Source organism: Erithacus rubecula (assembly GCF_903797595.1).
Source record: "Erithacus rubecula genome assembly, chromosome: 1".
Taxonomy (NCBI): Eukaryota; Metazoa; Chordata; class Aves; order Passeriformes; family Muscicapidae; genus Erithacus; species Erithacus rubecula.
The window spans coordinates 24,571,773-24,592,207 of record NC_136658.1 but is presented as its reverse complement, the minus strand read 5'-3'; the positions used below and the strand labels follow the sequence as shown (position 1 = coordinate 24,592,207).

Below are 20,435 nucleotides of genomic sequence, written 5' to 3'. Positions count from 1 at the left end.
TTTCTAGTCTGAAAGTAAATTTTAATTGCTTTTTGCTCCTCCAGTTACCACTGGAAATTCGAACTGTGTTCTACCTTCTCTATTAGCAGTTAGTAACTCCTACTCTCCTAAAGCTTGAGTGCAGTGAGGACATGCCTATAAATAGCAGACTTCAATAAGAGTAAATCAGGCAGAATCTGATTTCCCAAATCACGTGCAAGACCAAAATAGCACTATAATTTTGTAAAGGTTATAGCAGAAGGATTTTTCCACATCAGCTTGAAAGATACTTAAATACCATGTTGATTAAATACGTTTTCTCTTCCTGCTACTATCAAATCTGTATTTTTTGCTTCAGAGAATTTGTCTTCAGAATGGCTAATCTGATGGTTTATCAAATTTACTGAATTTTATATCTGAAGCTTGTATAATGTGAAGGCTATTGACCTTCTTGCCAGTTGATAAATATTGTGGACCTACATTAGTACCAACTGCTGCAGGCTAATGGGTGCTCTTGCGGGACAAGTAAAATTAGCAGATATATATATTTTTGTTTTCATTCATCTGTGTTGTTTTCCTAGTTTCCTCTTGTTCAGTGTAGTCTGTACTTGGAAGACAAATACTGATTTTTGGAACTCAAAGTGGCAGTGAAGACATTGGGTGCAGTGGTGGTGGAAGAGCAGGGAGCAAGAAGCAAAAGGATTTCCTCCTTTTGTGATGCGGAGGGATGAAGCTGCAGCTGCCTATGGCACACAAAAAAAAAGTTATTTTGAGAAATGTTTGCATTCTACTGTCTTTTGAAAGTCTTGTTAGTCCCTTCATATTTCTGATTAAACTGAAAGGATTTGATTGCTAGTGATGAGCTTTGTCCCTCAAGGAGCGTGGTCAAGGGCTTCACTTGGTGTTCGTAGTGTACAGATAGGAGAGAGCAGCGAGGAAAATATGCAAGAAGATGGAGAAGCATTAATGCTGGACAAGAGGAGACAATGTAGGGGACCTATGGCAAGCAATGCTTTATTTAATCATTTCAGGTGGCTTATTGGTTGGTGCAGATTAAGAATGATGATGAGGGTGCAGAAGTCCAAAGAGAAGTGATTGTCTTTTCATGGGTAATAAAACTGCAGCTATGTCAGGTGATGCTTTGATTACCTAGGTGTAGGTGGTATAAGTGGAAAGGATATAAATTTAATTTTAAGGCAGTGACACTGGAAGTTCACTGTGGGTGAAGGAGTCACTTTTTCCTGCAGAACCGCAAAAACTTTTAAAATAAAATTTTAAAGGCTGTTGATTAGTTGTATCCTTTTCTTTCCACAAGGATGTTTTGGAGAAATTAAAGACACTTCACCCGTTGCCAGGGCTGATACTGGAATGGAGGAGGATCAACAACGCCATTACTAAAGTGGTGTTTCCACTACAGAGGGTGAAGCGGTTGAATTCTGCACTGGGAATGGAAAGGATATATCCAATTTCACAGACTCACACAGCTACAGGTGAACAAATATGTGCAAATGCCTCCAATCTTACTGATTTTTTTGTCTTTTTGTATGTGTATGCAGCTTTTCTAAGAAGAAAACGTAGGAAATCAGCCCCGTGCTCTGCTTCAACCAAACAAAGATACTGACATATATCTGCCTTAAGAAAACAGATGTGTTTAAAATAGCTTTTGCATTTGCTGAGCAGTATTACTACTTTCTTGCACATATTAACATGTAAATCTCAGATTACAGAACAGGTTCTAGTTTTGGGAGTTTCTTACTAGTGATGCATAAATGGGGAACCATCACAAGGCCATCAAACACAAATTACTTTTCCTTTTTAAAATTTTTTTCAGTGGTTGTGTGTTCTCACTCTCCTGGCCATTGTATTTTGGAGATGCAGTGTGTACAGCTGTATTGGACCTTGGGTCTCCTCTATCTTCCTTTCAGGTCGAGTAACCTTTACAGAGCCAAATATCCAGAATGTGCCAAGAGATTTTGAGATTGAAATACCGATGGTTGAAGAAAGCCCACCCTCCCAAGCCCATGGAAATGTTAATTCTTGTGCTGATTTGGGGGTCAGGTAGGAGGATCTTGACAAAGCTTCTCTCTAATCTTGATGTGTTTGGGTTGTCAAATTTCTCTTTTCTGACTTCACCTGTGACTGCTGTCATGTCAGTGTGACTTGTTATTTGGTGTTTCTCTTACAGGGGAGTAAATACCTAAAAATCAGTCATACCCCCCAACACATGAAAGACATAATAATGCTGACAGCATGTGGTTTCATACAGCTATTTGCCTTCTTTTTGATGTTCTGTATGAGATTAGTGTTACATTCCCAGCTGTTGGATGGAAAGCCTCAGTGTGAAAATAACTAAACTGAAGTTAGGATCTGGTTTGATTTGCTAAGAACTACTCTGAAACAGGATAGAATATTGTGGAAGGAGCAGAAGAAAATTCATTTGTTTCATGCTGTGCAGCTCCCTTTGTAAGGGAACAGGGGTGAACACATTTTTCATTCTTTGTTAATAATTTCATTTGTGATAGTGACCTGCAGAAACTACCAGGTAGCAGAGGAAGATTTCTTAATTTGGTTTCTCTTAACCAGATACCCTGTTTCCTGTGATTCTACAGTTCTATTTTGACAGTATTATGTAACAGTCTCTAAATAATTGTATAGATATCTATAAAACACAAAGGTCAATCTTTTAGCATCTCCCTTGTGAGCTTTGAGGCTTCCTGCTTGGTGGTGCTTTTCTGCCCTTACAGTTTCTCTTTTCATTCATGTTATTGTCCCAGTTGTGTTACCAGAGAGACTTTTCTAACCTTTTTTCCCCACAGCAAGATGTGAGAAATTTGAGAAGGTTTTTACTTCTTCTGTCTGGCGCCTGCTAAACACCATATATTTAACACTCTTGTGCCTTGGGAAGGGAACTCAGGAGTAGAAGGAACTTGTCCATATCTCCTCAGAAGAACCAGGCATAGCCATGGAGACAGGAATGTCATTCTGAGATAAAGCTGTCAAAATGCTCAGGGTTACAGCAGCTTTTCATGATGCCTGGTGGTTTCTTGCAATTCTTCCTGTACAGAAGAGCTCATCAAAGTACTGGAGCATCTGCCAGAATTTGATAGGTCTGTTTCTCAGGCTGATTTTTCCTGTGTGTTCCTGCATTCCTTAGTTAAGCAGACACTGTGTTAGGGAGGTGGGCTATCCTAAAGGCACAGAAATGACTGCTGGTGCAAAAGAAAATACCATCCAGCTAAGTCTGATTGGCCTTGCACACTTTGGTCTAAACTGTATATGATTTTACTGGCTACTATTGCTACTCTTTCCTCCTGTTGTAAGAAGCTTCTGACCAAAGGAGTGCAGCTAAATTAGGTCATGGTATAAAGCCCTTACTCATTTAATAAACTGCAAACCTATGCTGAACAGTGTGATTTTTCTGCAGTAGTCAGACATGCAATTGTCCCTCACCTTTATTTCTTTTAAAAATTTATTTCTGTGATTTTTGTGCTTTCATCTCATTGATCCCTACTATTCCTGAAAAGCCAATATTTAAGAAGAAAAGGGAGTTCACAAGGGAGAGCATGATGTTTTTTCAGTGCTCTGCTGAAACTAGTCTTGATCTCAGAGATACCTTTTCATTTTGATAAAGAATTTATTCAGATCCCTGATCCAGACATCAAGGACTTATAAAGGCTTTTTGCCTTCCAGTGAAAAGCCCACTGGACTGTCTGGTAGACTGGTGCTAATGGGAGAATGTGATGTTAATCACATCAGAATGTGCACTGTTCAATGGAATCGCTCATGGATACAATTCCATCTGCAGAATAGCTTGGTGGGACAGGAGCCCTGAGAGGATGCAGAACATGTGGATGACGCTGTAAACTTTTGGCCTCTCAGAAAAGAAAACTGGGCAGCTTTGGGCCAATTTTTCCCTCAGTCTTTAGGGAGGAAATGTGCAGTGTGTTATGAGCACCTCTTCTGCAATTTCTGCTGTTTTTACAGTCTTGTGAATGTGTGTGTGTGTGTGCAGTAATGAGGGTGATGCTGGGGAGGGGGGAATTTTTCTGCCTCTGGACTGTTGTATGCATTTTACAGAAGAGAATGATGTTGAGGCACTTGGCACTCAAGGTGGAATGTTGAATATTTAGGATTTCTGTGACTATCTTGTCTTTCTGGAATAAGTTTATCACAGATTTTGGGCCATTCATCTTACCTGTTTTAGAGCGAAATTATCCAATTTCTCAACTGAATCCTGAATACACTAGGAAGATTTATTCCTAAATCTTTGTGGAATCAATAAATCCTGTTGATGCTTGGTTAGCAAATAATGGACATGGCTCAGCTGAGGCCTTATTAGCAGGCCATGAAAATAGCTCGTCTGAAACAGTATGTATTAGCAAGGTCAGACTATAGCAGCCTATTAATAAAATTGATACTACTGCAGCTAGAGGATGTGAGAGAAGGAAGAGATGGTTAGTTTGTTACTATATTAGAGGATAGATGCAGTAGGTTTGCTGCTAAAAAGCACGTATACAGACATAGCTGAAAAAGTAGAAGGAGTGGTCATCTCATGCTTGCAAGAGGCAATAGTAGGAGAGGAGTATGTACCTAAAACCAATGAAATTATGCCAAATATGCTTAAGTCATTATATTTTGGATTATAAATATAGATGGTGCCTTTAATAAATCGAACTATGCTTTATCAATCACACTGATTGGTTGCATGTTTCCCTCGCCGAAGTTCCTCCACAAGTGGTGCCCGGAACAGGGACCCTGCAGCTCTGCCACTCTGCACCGACCCAGCGCTGGAGGTAAGCGAGCGGGCAAGCACCAAGCAGCAGCGCTTGGAGGGCAAGGATCTCTGCATGCTGCCATACTAATGGATCTGTGCCTGAGCCGCTCCCGATAAAGGAAGATCACCATCCCGGTTATGCCACTGATCAAAGGCTTCAATGCGTGCATGTTAGCAGGCAATTGGCTTAGATTGCTGGACTGCCCCTTTATTTCTTTTGTAAAAAGGGAGGGATATGGATAAGCAAGTGGCATATGATTTATTTAAATTCTTTTTAGAAAAGCGAAAAGTAGAACTTGATCTTAAAAACGATTTACCCAAGCTGTTAGACTACGCTAAAGAAAAGGGCTTTTTTAACAACCCAGGTGACTTTTTCAAAATTGAGGGGTGGCAAAATCTAGGGGATTATTTGTATAGAGCAGTTAGAGATAAGGATAAGGTAGCGAAAAAGTTGTCTCAGCCCTGGCGGGTCATAATCAATTGCTTAGAGGCATATAAGGCAGAGAAAAAAATTGCTGCTGTTGCCTCTATGCATTTGGATGGCAAGCCGCCCACTATGCTGTCCACCACAGGACAAAATAAACCCCCTGCTGCACAGCCAGGGATGTATGTTTTTGGAGGAGATAATCTTCCTCAAGCACCAACTACGCAACAAGTTTTATTACCTCCTAAATCTGCCTCTGAAGCAGTGCCCTCTGCCTCCCCGCTGCTAACACAGCAGGAGGAGCTGCCTTCAAAGGAGACAGCTGAGCTAGAAAAAACAACGGCACATTCCTATGATAATAAGGTGCCAAAAGGCATAGGTAAAATCAAGGGTAGAGTGGAATGGGGAGAGATCATGAAGGAAGCAGTAGCGATGGGAGAAAGGGATTATGTGGCAAAATTACAGGAGCCGAATGCAACACAGCAAGCATTTCCAGTTGCATTTACCTCTGCTGGGGAAAATAGAATGGAAGCATCAATAACTCCTTTAGACTGGAAATTGTTAATGTAGCTTCGTAGTACAGTTAATGAAGCTGGCATGCATGGGGAACCAACAAAGCAAGTGCTTAATTATATTTGGGGATCAGGGTTATTGTTGCAAGAGGATATAAAAAATGTTTTCAAACTAATTATGACAAGCTCACAATTTATGCTACGGCAGGCTCACTTCCAGGGTCTTCGTCAAGATGCTGCACTTATTCAGAGAGCACAGGATGATCTGCTTCACGGGATCACATTAGAACAGTTTATGGGGATTGGTCAATTTGCCACACCTGAGAGTCAAAATTTATTGGGACCAGATGTCGTAAAAGAGGGAATGCGGTTAGCTTGGGTTGCATATGATAAGGTTAGACCAGAACGAGGGGAATTGCCATCTTATAGGAATATTAGACAAGACCCACAGGAACTTTTTTCTAGTTTTGTTGACAAAATTACTGCAGCAATAGAAAGATCCTGGTTACCTCTGTTTATGCAGGGAGCTCAATTTAAGGAGTGTATTACTCAGAATAGCAATCCCCAGGTAAAATCAGTGATAGCTACTTTACCAGGCAATTGGGAAGTAGTAGAGCTTTTAGAACATATGAGTAAAATTCCTCAGGGAACTCAGGCTATGTTAGTTGAGGCAGTAAATAATTTGACATCAACCTTAAAAGAGGGGCAGTCTCAGAGTCAAGCCTTTGCTGCTGTGCTGGAGTCTCAGAGCCAAGCCTTTGCTGCTGCACTGGCACCACTAAAACCTCCTGACTCCCAGAGTGCCGGCAAGCCTCGTTCAACTAGCATCTGCTTTCGATGTGGTCAGTCTGGCCATATACGCCAAGAATGTCGGATTACAAATGTGTGGTGTCGAAACTGTCAGCTCGACTCTCATTCCACTGAAGCCTGCAGATGCAGGACAAAAAACGGGCGGGTGAGAGCAAAGGGACCCTGCACAAGGACACAAGCTGCGGCCCAAACCTCCCAAGCATTCCAGGCGGCCCATCCCTACTCCCAGCTAGCGAACTCCAGCCAGCAACAAGAGGCAGCTTGGACTTGGCAGCTGCAATAGACATTGTATTAAAGGATACAAAGCCGGTAAAAATCCCTACTGGAGTGTGTGGACCCTTAATGTTAAATGGACAATCTTATGGAGCTTTGTTGTTGGGTAGATCCTCAACCACCTTACAGGGTTTGACTGTGGAACCTGGAGTTATCAATGCAGACTATACAGGGGAAATTATGGTCATGGCTCATGCACGTTTTCCTCCTGTCAGTATTCCTGCAGGAAGCTGTATAGCTCAGCTGGTCCCACAGCAGCAACTGATAAAGGAGGCACCTGCACCTGTGCAAGGAGCTGGTGGATTTGGATCTACAGGGGGCTTGGTACTACTGACCCTCACAATGGAACAATGTCCAGTAGTGGAAGTTATCTTACAGCATAGCCCTCAAGAAAAATGGCTTCGAGACTTACTGGACACTGGTGCACACATTACTATTATTGCCTGGTGTCACTGGCCATCTACCTGGCCTCTACAAGACTGCTTGGAGGCAGTTAAAGGGGTCGGTAGAGCAGGATGGGTCCAGAAAAGTTGTAAACCAGTATCCATTACTATGGACAAAATACAGTATCAAATGTAGTGACAGTAATGGACCTCTCTACTGAAGTACAGGCATTAATCGGGCGAGATGTGCTTGCTTGCTCAAATGGGACTGGTCCTGCGCATGGACAATGGCCCTTTTTGATGGCGGCCACTACTTGGACTTTCCCGATAGAGCAGTGGCTACTAAAAAGGAAAAGTCTTGAGCAAGTCCACCTTTTGGTACAAAAACAACTACAGCAAGTGACTGATAGCAACGCCATGCAAACCACGGCCAAAAATAGCTCCACTCCCAACACATCAAGAGAGAGAATGCCTGAGGGACTATCTAGCAGTACAGCCACTGATGCTCCAACTCCAGAGCCTTCTAAGGAAGAGAATTGTGTGGACAACCCTTCTTGATTTAGAGACATTTGCTCTTCAGGAACCCTTAAGTGTTTGTGACCGTATTGGACTTGGGAGAAGGCGGTGTTTAAGCTGTGTTAAGGGGTGTGGGAGTGGTGCTTGGGTGTTAATCTGTTGTGGGGGGTGTAAACAAAAACTTTGGGTACATCAATCACAGTTGTGGCAACCTGTATGCGGGCAGTGTATGTGGGACTTCCATACTAGTAGCTGGCAGCGAGATGCTCAGGATGAAACTGAGAATCGCTCACTAGGAGCTGCTGAACTTGTTTTTGACAATCGTGAAAACAGATATCGACTGTTAGTACATTGGTATCTTCTGGACTCTATCAGACAGGTTAAGTGCTACCTTGCTACAGTAGCACTCAGGGTCATCTGTTCTCGAGATATAGGCATTTCACGACACTGTAATATAAAAGAGGAGGAGTGGGATGCTGCTGTTAGGAGGCACCAACGACCTAATCTTGGCAGTAATAATTCTTAGCATCCTCCCAATACAGGCATGGGTACCAGTACAGGCCCCAGCACAACCCAAAACTAATATCTGGGTTATCCTGGCAAACATAACTGGGCAGGATGCCATCTGCCTGTCCCTTAGCATCACCAGACAATCCTTTTTCCATCTGTTTAGTTGGTATGCCTCTTGACACTTGGCCATGTCCCAGGGACATTCCAATGGGTCCCAAAAATAGTGTTGATTCTTGGGATCAATGGGTGTGTTACTTGGGGCATGCAGCATTAGAACCCCGAGAGTTGGAATTACTTGGGTCCATTCGAGCCAATGCTGTGTGATCTTTAATTACTCTGGTAAGTCCTTACAACAACTAGGACTTAATTACACGGTGTTGGTAAATGCAACCCTCCCAATATATCGAAATGCCTCACAAAGGTGTAATTATACCTCTGCCAACATTTCAGTGTCTGCAAATACCCCTATTGCCTTACTTCCAGGAATATTTTTGATTTGTGGAGATAGAGCTTGGCCAGGTATACCATCCAGATTAAGAGGGGGTCCATGTACATTAGGAAGGTTGACTTTGCTTACACCCAATACATCAATGATCTTACAGGCCCATTGGAAACACCTTCGCACCAAAAGGTTAGCCCACGCCTTTAAGCCTCACTGTCAGGATAATGTACAATTTTGGTCAACAGGACAAATTGTTGCAACATCTCTTTTTACTCCAGGCATAGCTAGTGCAGGAGCTTTAGGCCATCTTAATAAGCTTGGCTGCTGGCTGGCAAAACAGACCAATGCAACCTCTATAGCTCTTTCACAGCTATTAACTGATGTTGATTCTGTTAGACATGCTACCTTACAAAACCGAGCAGCAATAGATTTCTTACTTTTAGCACAGGGCCATGGATGTAAGAACTCTTCAGAGATGTGCTGTATGAACCTTTCTGATCGTTCTGTCTCTATTCATACACAGTTGAGCAAGCTGCAGGAGCTTACCAATCATTTGCAGAAAAACACTGGGTTAGAATTGACTGATTGGTTGAAGTCTTTACATTTGGGGCCATGGTTAACGTCATTGCTTCAGCAACTTATTATAGTGGCAATAATTTTGGTGGTAGCTCTTTTGTTTATTCCTTGCATTTTACAATGTTTGTGGCATAGTATGGAACACATAGCAGAATCAGTTATGAATCGAGCTTTTATTGCACAAAATGAAAAAGCAGGAATTGTTGATGCTGGTTAGCAAGTAACGGACATGGCTCAGCTGAGGCCTTATTAGCAGGCCATGAAAATGGCTCGTCTGAGGGTTCAGGGCAAGAATCTGGCTGCTAAACTGCACGCATTAGCAAGATCAGGCTATAGCAGCCTATTAATAAAATTGATACTACTGCAGCTAGAGGATGTGAGAGAAGGAAGAGATGGTTAGTTTGTTGCTATATTAGAGGATAGATGCAGTAGGTTTGCTGCTAAAAGGCAGGTATACAGACATAGCTGAAAAAGTAGAAGGGGTAGTTATCTCACGCTTGCAAGAGCCAATAGTAGGAGAGTCATATGTACCTAAAACCAATGAAATTATGCCAAATATGCTTAAGTCATTATATTTTGGATTATAAATATAGATGGTGCCTTTAATAAATCGAACTATGCTTTATCAATCACACTGATTGGTTGCGTATTTCCCTCACCGAAGTTCCTCCACAAAATCCCTTTCAGGTGTTTATGTAGTCTCTGTCCAGTTCCTCTGTGGTCAAATTTGGGTATGGGTTGTCCAGAAAAGTGGAATAACAGCCAATGTCTCACTTGGTTTCACTGATCTGTTGTGGTAAAAATGGTTATTCATCTTTTGGTATTTTAGAAATTGGTGAAGGGCAGTAATTTTTTTTCTCCACAGATGCAGAAAGCATTCCAGTATTTTGCCTAATAGGCTAAAGGTTCAAGCTGCAAACAGATCTGAAGAAAGACGGATACCATTTTCTGTTAGCATGAGGCATGCTTTTGTTCCTTTCCCAGGTAATACCCAGGTCATGCTCTGGAATTGTTAAGTATATGGTTAGCAAAAAATCCTAGATATAATGAAAGTTTAAGAAAGAACTGATAACAGTATACATGTGTCTAAGCAGCCTACTTGGGAAACTAGTGCAGTAATAAGAATGCCTTCAAAATTATTCACACAATTGTAAAAGAGAGAGATTCAGCTGGGCAAAGTATTCAAAGGATATCATTCACATGTTCACACTTTCATTTTCTCTTTAAGAATGTGTTCTTTAAAGAGGTAGCCAAGGCAGCTCTTAATATACAAATTGTACTCTACCTAGTGCTCTTTCTATCCAAATGTCAGTTCTTACCTTGCCTGCTCTGTTTTAGACACCTGGACAGATACTTGTTTATGTGGTTTTGATGGATTCTAAATGTGACTAGATGTAAAGCAGGCAGGCGTGAGCATTGGAAAAACAGGCAAGAATTTGTCTTGATAGAAATTGCTGTGAAAAACTCTCATAGCAGAAGATAAAGAATGGGTTCAGTCCTTCTTGCTGGCCAGTTGGATAGAATATTGGAGCAATTTATGAAATAACACTGTCTGATAACTTCTTGACTTCAGGTGGCTTAATCTTGGCTGCTGATTACTCTCAGCTGGAACTGAGGATCCTTGCTCATTTGTCTTGCGACTGTCGCCTCATCCAAGCTTTGAATGGTGGTACCGATGTCTTTAAGAGCATTGCAGCAGAATGGAAAATGATTGATCCCAAAGCTGTTGGCGACAGGACCAGGCAACAAGCTAAGCAGGTAATTTCAGGAAAAAAAGTCAATAGCAGCTTTCTGGGCAGGAAGCTTCAGTGTTCAACACATCGTAGTATGTTTTTCCGTTTGAATTCGGCCATGATTGTTCAGTAGTTGCTTTGTCCGTCCTCCCATTCTGGGTACGCTGCAACTGGAGGTGTCGGGTTTTGGGGGATGAGGGCAGAGGAAAGCAGCATGAATGGCTTGGACTCAGAGTGGGTCTCTCTTCTTGAATACTTGCCCTTGTTTCCATACACTTGTCTTCCAGTGAATCACATTTTGTTTTGGCTCTGCCTTCTCTGCATGGCTGACCAAACAGTTGCGATTCTTCACCCTTTCCTCTGGCAGATTTGCTATGGAATCATCTATGGAATAGGAGCAAAATCTTTAGGCGAGCAGATGGGGATTGATGAAAATGAAGCTGCCAATTATATTGAATCCTTCAAATCAAGATACACAGGTTTGGATATGGCTGTTTGGGAGCTGGGTGGTGGTGGTTGTTTTTAATCCCTTCTCTCCATGTCTCTTCAAATCCTAAATTTGTCTCAACCTACTATTCGTGTCTCTTGAAAATGTTTTTCATTTTGCAAATGTCCAGTGCATAAATGTAGCAGTTTGATACTCTCTAATGTTTACTCTCTCTCTGGCTTTATTCACCTTTAAGACTTTGTTTTCACTTATTACAGTAATATTTTTGTTATTTTAATTAATTAATATTTCTAAAGCTCTTAAGAATGAGAAACATGCTTTTCTTTATTAAAACATACACCTTCAAATAATATGCTGTGACAACTTTAGATCATGCTTCTTATAATTTTTAAATATAACCATTTCTTTCTCGTGCTTTTGTCTTCTGCTTTCGTGAAGTTCTAAGCCATTTTACATATTACCCTTTAATTTTTACCCAGTTGCTCAGAGATGCTCTCCCATGTTCTGTAAAAAAACATGGTTCTGTTTCTAAAAAGCATGCTAATTTTTAGGAAAGCTGCAGAGAGAGCTGCAATCAGAAAAAGAATGGAGGGCAAATGGGACAAGAGGCAGCTAGATCTTGGACTTGAAAAAATGAGCTGGAAAATTGTGTTCTGAAGATGTTGTGTTTGTTTCTTTAGGAGACACATGCAGAGAAATGGTTTTCTGTTAAGCCTTTAGTCTCCATCAATTTCTGAATAGTCCTTTATGACCGTTAGGAACGACTTCCTGCTTCCTCTCTCTTGATACACGTGTGTGCATAAAAAGTGCAGTGTACCTTATATTGTAACTTCACTTCTCATGGATTTTTCACTTGCTGTGTGTTGCCAGGCTGACTGCTAAATTACATACCTAATGAATTGACTTATGCTGTCAGTCTTGATTTTGAATGTTGCATTTTGTATTTTGTAAACATGGAAAGAAACTGTCTGAAGTTAACTTTTCCCACTTTAGTACAGTTGTTACCTGAACTTGCAGTGCAAGTTCACTCTTCCCTGTCTCACCTTTCTTTGACCTAAGTTTAATACTCCTGGCAGACTTGCTCCTTCCCTTGCAAAGTACAGGTGGATGATTTTCTTTTATCCTAGAATCTGAAGGGACACAGCCTGAAGTCAGGCAGCCTGAGGCATCAAAGGCTCTGGCTCCTGCTTTCAATTTGCTCCCTCCCTACTACTTGTCTGTCCAGTGCTGGTCCAGGTTCTGACCTCTCCATTATCGATAACACACATATGACCCTCTGTGCCTGGGCACTGTGCAAGATGGACTTCCCACCTCCTTGTGCACAGCCAGATATCCTGGCACTGTGCACTCTCTTCTACCTCAAAAGTTCTTAAAAGGTTTTGCAGCAGAACTGAATGAGTGAGCGTTAGCTTTGTCCACTGATGGGGTCTGGGGAATTTAAAGGATTTCCTCTTTCCTACTTGGCTGCCCCAGACTGCTTTCAGTGACCCCATTGAGAAGTCAGTACAGAACATCGGCTGCATTACAAAAAACTTTCTCTCTTCTTTCACAGGGGTTCAGAAATTCTTGAGGGAGACAGTGCAGAGCTGCAGAAGGGATGGGTTTGTGCAGACCATCCTGGGGAGACGGCGATACCTGCCAGCTATCAAAGACCCAAATCCCTACAGTAAAACTCATGTATGTTGAGTGCTGTGCATTTTTTTAAAAATTTTTTTGTTTTTTTTAAATTTTAAAATACCAGATTTCTTTGCGTAGCCATGTCTGCAGTTTTACAAGGTTTGTGAGCTTAGTCATGACCTTTTACTTCTTGTTTAGTTCATTATTCCCTCTGTCATTCTCTGAATAACAGAGTTTTTGTCATAGCCTGTTTGATGTAAGTCTTCTGTGACTGGGTGTGCAGCTGTCATCACTGTGTTAACGTCACTTCAGAACTCCCACGTTGGAGCTGGAGTGAGTAATTCATTGAAATCAATGGACATGATTTGAAAAAGCCTCCACATAGGGGTGTACTTTAACTCTTCAGGTTGAGTTGCTCTCACTCAGCAGTCTTTGTATGTTACATGCTGTCAGCACTTGAACAAGAAAGGGAATTTAAGGCCTATGTTTTTGGGTATTTGTTCCTTTTCATATTTTCCCTGAAAGGAAAATTGCTTTAACTTCTTAGATAAATATTTACACTAGAACACACCTTTGCACTTGCATAATTCTTTTTCCTAGGTCATTTTGGACACTTCTGCCATAGACTTTACTTCAGTAGGTGTACCTTGACTCCCTAGGAAAGCATTATACTTCTCAGTAGGAAGCTGGCTCAGGTTGCGTGGAATTAAAGACTGAAGTAGAAGAGGGAGCAAGTGGGGGAGTTTGTACTCTGAATAGTTGACAGGGAAACAAAGAGGCTTTCAAAAAACTTTTGAAAATAATGGACAATTTGATCTGAAAAATACTTCAGCAGGAAGCTTTGTAGGTGCATCTTCTGTTCAAATTTGATTTAGTCTTTAAAATCGTATTCAAGACCAGTTAATGACATCTTCACTTTTATTTTAGCATCCTTGTAGTTCTTTGCACATGTTTCAGGTCTAAACAAAGAAAAAAGAGACTTTGAATACCATTTTCTTGTCTGAGGAGGGGATTAGTAGACAAGTTGCTTGTGTTAAAAAAAAAAAAAGGTGGTCTGTGTTTTTGCACAGCTGTAGTGCTCTGGCAGTTCAGGATTTGATGTGGCAGACCTGATTGTTAGTCCATGAAGTCCAGTTTCTTGCCTTTGATTGTCCATCCTTTATGGCTTTGAAGATAGACAGAAGTGTCTTGTGGTACTTGGATTAACTGAGATTTTACCTCTCCCCTTGAAACTGTTACCGTGGGTATATACTTCTCCTTGTGGATTGTCACTCTTTTGCAGGTTATTACACTTGTATTCATGAATTTTAAATTTTTGGAACTTTCTTAGTAGCCTGTAGAAATTTTGTGTCTGAAGCTAGTCTGTAATGTGTCTTTCAGTCAGCTAGAAAAAGCTCTTTATTCGGAATTTTTATTCTGTGTATATTTGGCCATATATTTATTATTTTTAGTTAAGTACATTTGACATGTTGGATTTGATTTTTTTGGGGGGTGAGATTTGAGAACAACTCTCTCTGTTCAGGCAGAACGCCAGGCTGTGAATACAACTGTTCAAGGATCTGCTGCAGATATTGTCAAAACAGCCACTGTGAATATTCAGAGACGCCTGGAAACTTTCTCTTCTGTGATCAAGTCCCATGGTCATCTGGAGAGCAACTTCCCAAGAGATAAGACTGGTATGGTTGCCTCTTTGCACACTGGATCAAGATTTTCAGTGTTACAAATGTAAATTAAAAAAAAAAAAACCAAAAAAACCGAACAACCTGAAAAAAGTTAGTGCCTTTGGGCCTAGAGGTGGGAGAAGTTTTATTTCCTGTCAGTGGTAAATCTGCGTTTAAGGGACAAAAAAAGTCATCAGGAAGGAGGAGGAAGAATGTCTGCTCAACAACCTAAAGCAAATGTGACAGAACAGAGACTCCAATTACTTTGGAGAAGATCTTGGAAGGGTTGGTAGCAAGACTTCGTGTGCTATGGTCTGTGATGGTACCACAGATTTGCTCAGAAGTGGGAAGGAGGTACTGAGCAGACACTCTGGCTTCAGAAGCAGTTAAAAAGTGGAGTGGGATGACTTCTGGTTCTAAAAATACATGTTTTGGTTAGAAAGTCTGGAATATGTTGCCTGGAGTTTGATGTAGAGAGGCTTCACAAGAGTGTTATGTGAAGCATGTATCAGAATAAGTTTTGTCTGGCTGCAGATAGCAAAGCTGTGCTGGGGTATTCATTCCCAGAGGAATGCCACAAAGACTTTTTTTAGCTTAATGTAGATGTTTTGTTCATCAGGTGTATTTTAGAAAGAAATGGAGAGCTATATTTCTTTGATTGTTCTTATGCTTCAATTGAAACATGAAGCTGTCTTAATATGAAGAGTCTGTTACAGAAACAAAATAATCAATTGCCAAACCTCTAAAAATGTGTCAGGGAGTTTATTTGGAGAGACCAGATTCAGAGGTCAGCTATGAGTAGAAAGCATGTGCTTGGCAGAGCTTCCCACCCCTCCTAGGAGCAGAAGATACTGACCTTTGGCCACTGTAATCGTAGGGAGGGGAATAGGTGCATTTGTGACAGTTTTCCCCTGCTCTGCTACTGAATGTTACAAGAACTGAAAGGCATTCTTTTTCAGCAAGTGTCATCAGAGGAGCATGATGTATCATGTGGCTGCTTCAACATTGCTGCTTCAGTGTGAGGCTTGTGTGAGGAACTGATGATGGCTTGAAACCCTTTCTGTGAACTGAAGTCCTCCTGTTAGCTAACCTGAGAAATAAATAACTTCTCAGTCTCTGTGTGTGAGGTTGTGTTTATTTTAAAACATCCACAGCTTTTACCAGGGAAGGGTTCGTTTGACTTTTTGTCAGGGAATGCCCACCAGGAACTTGATTTTGTCAGCTGATTACTTGTTTATTCAATAACTGCTCTTTTTTTCCCTTCTTTCTGAGTTCTACTCAGGAGCAACATTTTCAGAAACTGCATTTTGCAGGTGGCTGACTGCTTTCTTAAACTAGCCATTAAAATATTTCTAGAAGAAAAGCAGAATCCTAATTCATTGCCAGAGAGAATGTTGTGAACCAGCTTCTGATTAAACTTTGCATGATTTTCTTTAAAATTTACTTTCAAAATAGATGGTTCTGGAGACACAACTGTCACTTGCTTCTGTTCTGATTTATATCTTTATAATGTAAGGCTGAAATGTATAAATCTAAAGTACTTTTCATTAACATTTTTTGCCTCAGTAGCTGTACAAGTAGTGATAGAATAGCCAAGATTTGTGATTTTTGTCTGTAGGCATGAGCTTTTCTCAACGTCCTTGCATTCTTTTTTTCAGCATTAAGAATGTGCAAAGGCTTTTGATACAAGAAACACACTTTTGTGTGGTGGTGCCTAACAAACTCTGCTCTTCACCTGTGTAGGAAGGCTGTTGAGGAGGAGAAATGCAGGGATGTTGCATCCCATCAAGGGAGGCTTCTTTATTCTCCAGCTGCATGATGAGCTGCTCTATGAAGTTGCAGAGGAAGATGCCATCCAGGTACAGACCTGCAGTCCCTCTTTCAGCTCTACTATGTTACTGTATTTCAAACAAGCCTTCTAGGAGCTCACATTCTCTTCCCTGGATCCCCCCTCCCTGAGTGCTGAAAGGTCTGTGAAAACAAAGTTCAGTTGGATGAAAAAGCATGTTTGCATGCTTGATCCCTTGATTTTTGGATTCAAGCCATCCCCATGGCTGAAGTTCTTTTTCAGAGTATGCTTTGTTGCTTGTAACAGCAGTTCTTCTCTGTGAGGCTTGATGAGTGAAGTGGCTTAGTATTGTTGACAGGTGTAGGGGGAAATATTTCCTCATCTGGAGGTATTTTTGCCTCCCTGCTTATGCTCTGGTGCCTAACGCAGAGCATGTATTACAACAGCTGTGGTTTGTACTCTCTGCAGGGAAAGGAGGATTCAATCCTTTTGGTACTCATTTCCTCCTTTCCTACATACTTTTCTTTCTGGTAGGAGCATTGTGGTGCTGGTTGGCAGCAGGGTAGGCACAAGGAATGTTCTGTGGTTTTTAAGTGCCCTTAATGTCTCAGTGTGTGTGTGCTCTTCCTCCCTTGAAGGCACTCCTGGACCTGGGCACAGAAGAGTCTGTGTAGCAGCTCTCAGGGGCAGGTATTTGAGCTGGATGTTGGCAGCTCAGTGTTTCCCAAGTCCTGAGCACGAACACAGGGAGGGTCCCAGGCCATGCTTCCATATCTTGGGTCCCTTTCTTCCACTTCTGCACGGGCTCATCACTAATGATAAAAGGTCATCTCCTGATGGCAAGCAGTAACTCCTAGTCTGACAGAGCTTTCAGCAGTGCTGATTGGCCTGAGCATGCATGCATGCATGTATATATTAATAAATATGTATTAAAATAGGAAGAATATAAATGAGTATATTTATTAATAATATAGATACATTAATGTAAATTAAAACAAAGGGTTTGATATTTTTGTCTTGAGTCTCAGCTCGAGCTTTTTCTCATTTTGCCAGCTTTGTTCAGACGTCTGCTGCTTCAATCTAGGCAGGGTGCTTTTGAGACAAAAAGGCTCCTAATATTCTTCCTGTGGAAGACTGAAATCCCCTGAGCATAGGCCTTAACATCTTTAGATACTGACTCCAGTTTATCATGGTGTTCTTAGGAGAACTGGAGACAAGCAAATGGATTTGCTTATTATTTATTGTATTCTATTTATTTCATTAACTACCTCAACTTCAAGAGCAATTATTACCAGCTTTTCTAACTTCCTTCAGATATATTTCTCCATAGATTTTTGTGGGTAGTTGATTAAACCAGCATGTTTTCCTGTCTCCCCTGCAGCACAGCTGCTGTACCTCATTCTAGATGCAGCAGACCTATCCGATTTTCTTTGCTGGTGCCATGTGCTGGACTTGTGACCATTCTCAGAGAATCTCCTTCACTATGGTTCATGTTTCTTTTGATCTGCTGGGCCCCAAACTTGATCAAGGCTGGAGTGGTTTGAATAGAGTGGAAAATTGATGTTGTTATACAAGCAATATTTTCTATATTATATATCCAGAATTTAATTTTCTTATTTTCTTACAGCAGTGTACCTTGCTTAGGCCCTGTTCAGTTTTTAATCTCTGATAACCCATTTTTTTTTCCTGTCTAGGCAGTTATTTTTCATCCTATTTTTGAATAGTAGATTATTGTCCTAATTCTCTACCCCGCTTCTTTCTAGTCTGTACTTGTCTGTGCTGAATTACATCCTATTTCAAAGCATTTTTCTAGGTTATAAAGATCATTTTGAAATGCAGTATGCAGGGGCATAGGGGTTTGGAAGACAAATCTTCCCCTAGTTCTTTGTGCTGTTGTAAAGACTTCTGCTCAGATCTCCTCAAATCCCCTCCTCCATTCCCCAGCAAAAACAATGGAGGAATTTCTATGGTGGCTACCTATGAGGAAATTATGAAAACACATGGAAGGGTCAGACTGAATAGCTCCTCTGCTGCCAGGGTGGCTTCTATCTGAGCTGAGGAATCACTGTAATTCCAAAGCCTCTTTTCACTCTGCTGTGGAGAGGTTCATGGGATGGGTGTGGATTGAAAGATTAATTCAAATAAGCAATCCTAGACAGACTGGATTCTGCATAGGACTTGGGGGAGGAAAGGGAGTACCTTTGCCCAAGGCAGGTTTTTAGAGTCAGGAGAAAAAGAAATCCAGGGTCTTGTAATCCAAACAGCTGCAGAAAGGAATAATTTCTGTTCTCCTAACTGTGAATTTAAATGAATGTTTTCTTAGGAATACTTCTGGAGAGCACAGAACAATTACCTTGTCTGTTTACTAGAGGGCAGGAGTTGCCTTAAAGAAATAGGGGGAACCTGGCAGTGTTTGTAGCACTCACATGGTATGTGACCTGCTTTCTGAGAGGTTTATAATTTGTGTTTCACAGAGTGCTTTTCAAGCTGGCACAACACAGAGGAGCCACTGTTCTTTGCTTCTGGCAAATTTGTTTTGTGTCTTGCTTTCGGTACCTTGAAGTTTTCAGAACAGACTCCATGAAACACTTAAGAGTTATGCAGCTGAGTGAAAGATGAGACTCTTCTGGATACCCAAGTGTTTAACAGAAAGTTAATCTTGGCTCCTTTTTTGAGTAGTCGTAAACACTACATAACCAGTCTCAGCTCTGTGCTTCATAAAATCTCACTGGCTTTATACAGTTTCTCCATTCAAAACCACTAATTTAGCTGCATTCCCATTGGTGGTAAGTCAGTGCAAATAAATGCAGGATAGGAATTTCAGGTGTCTGTCTACCCCACCTATTGACAGAAACCCAGAGCATTGAAGCTGTGTGTGTGATGCCTGATGTTTTCTCCTAGGTTGCTCAGATCGTGAAACATGAGATGGAAAGCGCCATCAAACTCTCAGTGAAACTGAATGTTAAAGTGAAAATTGGCCCCAGCTGGGGAGACCTGCAGGACCTGGAGCTGTGACAATGCTCTGTGCCTTTCCCATGCGTGGAAAGGCAGAAGGCACCATGGACTGGGCAGGGCAAGGGCCTGTGATCACCTGCTGGCAGCGTGATCCTCCTGTACTGTGTTTTTACTGGCAAGGTACCAAGTTGCCTTCTGAAACATGTAGTGGAAGCTGGTATGAACTCAACAAGCACTGAAACGTGTTTACAGAACTGTGAAATTATTAATTGTTAAAAGAAGGATATTTAAATGAATTCTGTTTAAGTGTGCTTGATCTTGTACAAATCCCCAAAGCCTAATGAATTTATTACATATGAAATGAACTGGATTATGTTATTAAAACAAGGTCCCAACATAATTTGGCAGTGCCTGTGTATAATTTTCTAGGGCAAAAAACGTCATTGTGATTGCACTTGATGTAGAATTTTGCAGACGTCTGCCAGGATTATCTTTTACTGGATTCTGCTGATGACACTTGTGTGCTGAAGTGGCTTTGCAGTTGGCTAGATTTCTCGCTGAAGAGCTGTGCAGTGTTCACAGTGAGCAGAACCTGTGCTTGGTTGGCCTCTGATTTTAAAAAAAGCATTTTGGTGACTGACTGTTGTAATTAATCCTACTGCTACCTTAGGGATATTGTCTAGAGTCTCTTAGAGTTAGTACAAAATCACCAGCAGAAATATTTTGAAGAATGAAGCTCAATGCACTGGTTAAAAATTTCATGGCAATGCAAATTTTTGTGAAGAAGAAGACGACTATCTCAGTCTGGCCAGCTGACATGGCAGCCTTGCTGGTGTTTGAGCTCTAGTGTGTTTGAGAGGAGTCATTACACTGTGGTGGGTGACCTGCGGCTCTTCATTCAGAGACTGTTCTCCTAAGGAAGCCTTGCACTTGCCTGTTGGCAGCCCCACTAAAACCTGATCAGATTTCCCCCATTCTTTGCCTCTCTCTTTGGCTCTGATGCTATGATCATGCAAAAAGTTTTCCTAGGAGT

General features: G+C 41.3%; 1 protein-coding gene across 1 annotated transcript in view; it reads left to right on the top strand.

Moving 5' to 3' along the window:
- POLQ (DNA polymerase theta) overlaps positions 1 to 19,760 on the top strand; it is a 57,402-nt gene extending 37,642 nt beyond the window's left edge. Inside the window, exons 22-30 of the mRNA XM_079305241.1 lie at positions 1,295 to 1,469; positions 1,905 to 2,037; positions 10,065 to 10,183; positions 10,773 to 10,957; positions 11,300 to 11,411; positions 12,933 to 13,057; positions 14,520 to 14,673; positions 16,402 to 16,517; positions 19,349 to 19,760. Coding sequence (XP_079161367.1) covers positions 1,295 to 1,469; positions 1,905 to 2,037; positions 10,065 to 10,183; positions 10,773 to 10,957; positions 11,300 to 11,411; positions 12,933 to 13,057; positions 14,520 to 14,673; positions 16,402 to 16,517; positions 19,349 to 19,462 — 1,233 coding nt within the window. The 3' untranslated portion in view covers positions 19,463 to 19,760. The remainder of the gene's footprint in view (positions 1 to 1,294; positions 1,470 to 1,904; positions 2,038 to 10,064; positions 10,184 to 10,772; positions 10,958 to 11,299; positions 11,412 to 12,932; positions 13,058 to 14,519; positions 14,674 to 16,401; positions 16,518 to 19,348) is intronic.
- The last annotated feature ends 675 nt before the right edge of the window (positions 19,761 to 20,435 follow it).